We start from the raw sequence: 7,435 nt of genomic DNA on the forward strand, positions 1-7,435 counted from the left end.
AAGCACAGAATACTTACCTCTTGGAAAGATTTGCCTAAGTCTACTTCTTTTGGGGAATTTCAGTACAGTCACATGAAGTCAACCAGTCCTTTGCCACTTACCTATAGACAACAGATGGAGTTTTGACCTGAAAAAGGAGTTGCTTTTTTAGAAACCTTAATATATTAGTGAAAGTGAATCAACTACTTAAATATTGGCTTTATGGAAATTTTATGTTTGTAATACATTTCTACTTCCAATCATTCATTTAGGCGACAAATATTTATCACGCACTTATGATCTGTACTACGAGATGGGAAATACAAAGATGAAAATCACAGTCTGGCAGGGCAGATGCAGATGATTATGAACACATACCTTAAAGATGCCATACTCAGGACTTCTAATTTTCCAGTCATCAACTTATTTCCAAAAGGCAGACTCGAAAAGGCCAGCTAAAATTGTAGTCTAGAATTCTGCCTTACTCTGGATTTATACAAGAAATAAATGCATGCCACGTTGTGAAAATTCTGAAAAACACAGGATATTCTCAAAATCCTCACTTCTGAGAAATGTACATCATTCAACTTTCAGGTGGATGGATAGAATACAGTGAATGGAGGTTTCTTTTATAAAGGCTTTAACTTCCCTGTCCCTTCTTATTGCCACTTTCACTTGTATTTTATCTCCCTTCCTATCAATTATTTATCAATATAAGCCTATTAAGTATACTTCAGAGAGCTTAGTAGATTTACTAATCTAGCATATAAATACAATTTCGGCTACTGGAAGTAATTAACTATTTGGAACACTAGCAATGCATTTCGGTCCTAACACTGACTCTCTTTTACTCATGAGGAAAAATACAAACTCTCAAATAAGGCTTTGTCCAGCTACACACAAAGAGAGGGAAAAGTGAACAGGCCTTTCTCGGTAATCAGTCTGAATTCATTTTTGTTGAAAAATGGTGGACAAGTATTTCTAATAATTAGCACTCGGACAATTGAGGTTTAATTGGCCTGATTTGAAGTATAGAACTAAATCTTCTTTACTTTGTGCATTCAATGAGGTCTTCAAGTGAGACTACCGCGCTCCAATGAGGGTTTTCTCCACACATGCAGCATTTCAAAATGCACATTTTCTCTGCCAGTATGCCCACCTTCACTTTGCTTTCTGACTCGCATTCTCCCTGTCATTCTATCTCAGAAGGTAAATTCCCATTACCTTATGCTGTCTCTAAAGCCAGTCTGGGGCCCATGGTTTGGATTCTATTCTCTGATGCTCATTTCTTAATGGAGCGCTGGGGATCCTGTTTCAAGTCAGACAATTTGCTAAATATGGGCAGATGAGTGTGGGGGGGGGATTCTGCCCACACTTTCATTAGACCCTAGCTTACCCAAAACTTCAAACCCCTTTGCAAGCTTGGCTAGGGCCGAATAGATGTTGGCTCCTGGTATGGGCTCTTGGATTGAGCCTCTGCACAAATTCTGATCCCAGGCTACAGAAACACACGCATGTGTTACAGTTCGACCCCCACGTACGGTAATGTCAACGCTAGCAAGAAAGGTCCAGCTGACATTAAATCAAAGAGAGTTCGATTTAAGAGATGGCTTACAATTTATGTGCCATAATAATTGTTGCTCTGTAATGATACTATGCCAGTCATAACAATGTTGCTAATTTCAATCTGTTCTTTGGGTCCTCGACATGAATAAGCCCTTAACCGATGGTACGAGTTGCCAGCTGAGGAAAGACCGAATCTGGCTCCAGGCCAGATATATGTAGCCTGAAAAGTTTGTCCACGTACCCCAACAGTGTCCCCGAACAAACTGGATTTAGGTTTTTAAAATAAGTAAGATGACATAGAGCTTAGGAAAGTATCTGAGAGTTCACAGGGAACACATCATGATCGCGAAATTCTATCATCGTCAATGATATACTAAATGTGCTGTGGGGCTCTTGGTATTGTGCTCAACACTGCATCAAATGCAGCGCTTTCCCTTTAAGAAGCTTCTAATCTAAAACATACAAATAACCATATGCAGAAAAAAGCGAGAGATCAGAGTAAAGGAAGCATTCACAAAAATGTACAAATTCAGCATGCCAGAACTTTTCAGTTGAGCAATATGATCCCTAGTGAAATTCTTTCCAAATGATGTATCGTGTGCACAAGTTATAAGTGATTATCTTCAATTTTCTTAGAAATGAGTAATAAGATACCTCTTAAGACCCATGCTTTTGTATATGCATCAAACACTAAAGTTGGCGTGGTCATTGATAGCTGCCATTTAAGGAGAAAACATATTTTCTGTCTTGTCTCACAGCAGACAAACCCAGGCCTCTTTCTTCCCAGGTTGCTAATAAGCAGCCTTTTTCTAGGCTACGGCGAACAGCAAACATTGCAACTCTCAAGATGAAAGTAGCAGAACGCTCAAAAATATTGCATCAAAAGACTGGATGCAATCTCCCAGCCCATAAGAAAAAAAAATTGCAAAACTGACACCATCTGTGTCATCTAGCATCCACCGGAATCATCTCTTGCATGCATCTCCTAATGCTTGTGCGGAATTTGCTCCAAGAATTAAGAAAACTCTCTTTAAGATGGCGGCCCTATTAAGAACGTCTGCCCTATCTCCCACTTCATCTCTTCAGTTCTTTTCCCTTGGCCAGGCTGGCTATTGTGACCATTTCAGCCAATTTCCTGGAGGTATTTTCTAGCCCTTTTCACCCTATTTAATCCTACAAGTTTCCTGAGAAGTCTGTTTACTCGTAGGCTCCCCCACTAGACTGTGAGTGCCTTGACAAAAGGGGCTGTGTCTTACTCCTCTCGGCACCTCCAACACCTCACGGGGGCCCGGCCAAGGAGCGCCAGGCTCGGTCTCCTCGAAGGCCCAGGCGCGCTCCGCCGACCACTCGCCACCTCCTGACCCGGCCCCACCCTGCCCTCCAAGCCCAGCCCGGTCCCACCCGTCAGGGCTCACCTCAGAAATCGATTCTGACCCCACTCTAAAGGGTCCTCCCAACTGTTCCCAGTTAGGGGGGCAATAACTCGACTTGGTCCAAGTGTGAATCAATCACCTGCTTGCCTCCCCCTCCAGGGCGGCCTCGGGGCAGAGAAAGTCCTCCCACACCCACAGCCCGAGCCGTGTTCTCTCTCCCGACCTTAGGACCGAGAGCTGCTTCGAACTAATTGGGGGACCACAGCTGGCCACCCAGACCACCCAGACCTGGTGGCTAGTTCTCACACTTTAAAACAACAACTACAACCAAGAGCAAACTCTCTCTTTGTTTCAAGAACGCTGGTTTTTATTTTTATGGTGTTTCGTCTATTTTGAGAAACTCTCAAGTCGGGCTTGTGTCTTCGGGGTTGCCTTTGACCCACATGGGAGTCTGGCCTTCCTGGGATTGGGCCCTGCACTTTCCAGGGCCCTCTAAGGCAAGATCCCTCAATCTTTGGGGAGTTGCAACACTACCACAGTTTGTTTGATTTTCTCCTTCCCGTCGGTCCCCTTCACCACCAGCACCCCCCCACCACCAACAAAAGCGGTGTATGGCATTCATAAAGTGAATTACACTTGATTTTTGTTTAGAGGAATTTTTTTTTTCAGACTTCTGTAACATTCCCTTGAGACAATTGGAAACATCATTGTCTGATTACTAGCTCACTTTCCTTGCCTAAAATTGTATCCATTCTTGATTGCGCCTGTGGGTAGGTTAAGCAAAACAAAATAAACATCCAGACTTATGAGCTCATTGGCTTTTTTCTGAATTTTTCTAAATTAAATAAGGGCAAAAGAGCTACACTGAAAGTCAGTTATATGGATTTTTCTGCCAAATGCTAACTCTGTGTGCCTGGTTTCCATCTGTGGTGCTTTCCAAGCTACAAATCCTTAAAAAAAGGGGTGGGGTGTATGAAAAGATCTATGGATTTGGGGGACATGTTATTTAGAATTGTTATCCCGTGCCTTTGAACGCTCTAAAAGAAATGGGAACACAAGATTGCAAGGCTTTAGATGAACTTTGTGGAAGGCTGGTGTAGCCCTTTAGCACCATTTATTTTTTAGGCTGGCGGATTTCAAATGCCATTTAGTGGCATCCATATTAGCATAAGAAATGTACCTTATCCACTCTAACCCAATTCTGCTAATGGCCGAAGTTAGCAATCAATCCCAAATGCTCCCCTTAAGTGAGACAGGACATTCTTGAGGATTTCTCCTTACTGTGACCAAATCTCATTTTATCTGGGACAAAGAGAGCTTTAATTAGCAGTTAATACAGTGACGCGGGCAAACTGAACATGGCTTAAAATACAGAGGAGGGAGAAAGTCAAGCGGTCATCTTGATGGTTCATAACTACCAAATAATTTGCAGCTCTCTTTCAATCTCCAACCACTGAACGACAGCAGCAAATGACACATTTATTCGCTTTGAAATGATGTGCTTGCCATTGTATTTAGTCGGCCATTATCATCTCTTCTCTGAAATACTGATGAGTTCTTTCCACTCCTGGACATTAGGATTTTCACCATGTTTCCCGTTCTACAGTGCCCAGAATCACCAAAGGGAAATTTGGGACACATGGTTTTCATGGCAAGTCAAGAGTCCCGGAAATCTGCGCAGACCCTGGAAAATCCAGGATATATGGTCGCTGCCTGGGTGTCACCACATTTGAAGTTTGGCTTTAGTCCAGCACGAGTCAGAACAGTGCCTGCCCGCCATGGAGAAGGTGCTGGCCTCCACACCCAGGTGTTAAACAGAAGTGAAGTAGGGAAGTTGGGTTTTTATGAAGACCGCTGGAAAGTGATTTTGCCTACAGAGTTTGGGAAATGCTGGAAGAAAGGGGCGGGGGGGGGGGAGTCCCCCTTAGGAATTCCTGTTCTCTACAGTATGGCCATCCTTAGGCGTGGAGTGAGGGAGCTCTCAGGGAGAGAGCCGAGGCCAAATCTCTTACACACAGTGTGTGGGCCCTCCCAGTACTTGTATACAGAGGCCGCCGCAAAGAGGCAGGCAGCCGGAGAGCTGGGGAGGAGGGAGGGCCCGCGCCAGCAGGAGTGAGTGTAGAGGGAGGGGGTTGCTAAATGAGTATCACTGTGTTCCTTCTGGTCTTTTTCTTCTTTTAAGCACAACCTTTCCTCCCTGGCTTCGAATCAGCCGAACGTGGCCCCAACCCCAACCCCGGAACAATTCATCTGGCGGGGACTCACCCTGTGAGGACCAATTTTTACATTATCAACAAAAGCGTGTTCTCTGGCTTTCGCAATCTAATTACCACGGCACTTGGAGGGCACAGAGATTTCGCCTGTTGTTTCAGCTCTGTGCAACTGATTCATAGGTTGCCCCTTACAGCTCTTGCACACGCCCACGTGGTACGTTATTAACACTTAAGAGTGGAAGAGGTAGTTCTCCCCTCCCATAGAGCGAAATCCTGCAACGCAATATTTAACATATGAGCAAACGCATTTCGGTCGCCAAAAGGGGTGACCAATTACCTTTGCAACCGAACAGCAGGCTCGCTCGGCTCTTTTCATCCACCTAAAGAAAAGGCTGAGGGCTGAGGGCGCGCTGGCTGCCTAGGTAACCTCCTGCTAGTGAACTGCTCGCTGGCAGCGCCCACAGGGCGCGCATCGCCTTCCCAACTTGGTCCAACCATCAGGCCCGCCTCTCTGACTTGTTGAGAGCTACGAGCCAAGTTTTTGACGAAGGCTGCTCCCCATCCCTCCGAAGCGCGGGACGCGCGCCTCGCTGGAGGCACGGGCTGGGAAGAGACCCCCGAAGGCCACGGACGTCTCAGGGTTTGCGAACACCACCGGCGGCTTCTGCAGAGCGCGCCTCCGATAAATTAACCTGTTTCATACCAACTCTTCTTGCCCGCATTGTCAGTGTAGCAACTTGTCCTAATTGGGTTCTAAGGCAGGCTTTTAGGAGTCCAACCGCGGGACAGTCAATCACACAGGGCCATTAATATTCATCTGTTGACAGCGGCAGCCCTCGGCTAAGGTTAAAATATGCCCCTACAACACGATCTGATTGTGCAGAACAAAAGGCAGGCGTTCGGAAACTTTCCTCCACCTAAAATCATCTCCCCTCCAGGGTCCAGCCTGTCAAGAAGGCAGATGAATTTGAGAAGGGGAGGAGTTAAATCATCTTTGGACTCCTGCTCCCCGGCCTGCAGCACCGTTTTCGAAGCGATTTTGCCAACCTAGATAAGGGACGCTGTTTTGAAGGGAAAGGTCCGGTCCTCCTTCTCTTGGGGACCCTCCTGCTCAAAAGTTTCCCCCAGCGTGCACTCTACCTGCCACTGCGGATTCGGAGATCTGTCCCCAACTTTGTCTGCACTTGGGCCCGCGAACCCCGGAACTCAGGCTACGGAAAGGAGGGCGTAGGGGGCAGGTTAGGGAGAGAATGGCCGGCCGTAGCCACGGTCCAGCTCCGGCTGAAACGGTGGCACGTTCGTGCAAGCGAGGGTGGCAAATGCTCGAGACACCGGCTCGGCGGCGGGGCGCCAGTTCGCCGAGGCCCGGGGAAGCAGCTCCCACCTTTCTGCCCTCCCCCAAAAATGGGCGCTTTCGAGGAGGCCCTCCCCGCCGTGCCTCCCACCCGCACCTTCCCTGACAGCAGAGCGAGCCCGAGAGGAGGAGGACACGGTCCACGCTCAACCCTCCGCCCTCCCCCGGTAGACCTGGCCGGGCCCCGGGCGCAGCGACCACTCCCAGGTGCCCAGCGGCGGGGCGCACGAACGCGGCTCCACGAGGCCAGCGCTCCCGGGGTACGGTCGCCACGCGCCCCCGGCTCCCCGCCGGGCGCGGGGGGACGCGCGCAGGGACGCCTCCTCACCTGGCACGGGGGTTTCGGGCACCCACTTGAGTCCGGGCTGCAGTCTCTGGAAGAAGGAGCGGACCTGGTGACAGGTGGCGTCCGGCGGCGGCGGCGGGGGCTGCGCCTGTCCCGGGCAGTCCAAGCTGAGCAGCATCGCCACCACCAAGCACGCGGTGCGCACGGTCCCCGCCATCCTGCTTCGCGGGCAGCGAGGAGAGCGCGGGAGAGTGGCAGCGGGGGCGAGAGCGGTCCCGAGACTCGGCAAGGCTGGCAGCGGCCCTGAGGAGCGGGAGACGTGCCGCTACCCAGCCGCGGCAAAAGTTTCCTCGCAGCTACCTGGGCGCGGGGCGAGGGCGGGAACGGCTCGGCGGCTCGGGCGGGGCGGGGCCGGCGGGCGGGGCGGGGCGACGAGGGACCGGGCGGGGCGGGGCGAAGCCAAGCGCGCGGCCAGGGGGCGGTGGCTGCCGAGCGGCCGCGAGCCTGCGGGTGCGGGGCGCCGGGCTGCGGGGTGGGCTGGGGCTCGGCGGCGCGGGGACCGGGCGGGGGCGGCGGGGAGGAGGGCGCCGAGCGCGTGCGGTGGCTCCTGGCGGTCCAGCCCAGCTGCCCGCTCGCCTCCGCTCTACCCAGGGCGCTCTGGCAT

The 7,435-nt window shown here is 50.2% G+C and overlaps 1 protein-coding gene across 1 annotated transcript in view; it reads right to left on the reverse strand.

Annotated features, from left to right (window-relative positions):
- Window positions 1-7,178, reverse strand: part of GPC3 (glypican 3) — a 401,574-nt gene extending 394,396 nt beyond the window's left edge. Inside the window, exon 1 of the mRNA XM_080794945.1 lies at window positions 6,814-7,178. Within this exon, the coding sequence (XP_080651071.1) occupies window positions 6,814-6,988 (175 nt within the window). The 5' untranslated portion in view covers window positions 6,989-7,178. The remainder of the gene's footprint in view (window positions 1-6,813) is intronic.
- Between the last annotated feature and the right edge of the window lie 257 nt (window positions 7,179-7,435).

This window comes from Martes martes (genome assembly GCF_963455335.1).
Source record: "Martes martes genome assembly, chromosome: X".
Lineage (NCBI taxonomy): Eukaryota > Metazoa > Chordata > Mammalia > Carnivora > Mustelidae > Martes > Martes martes.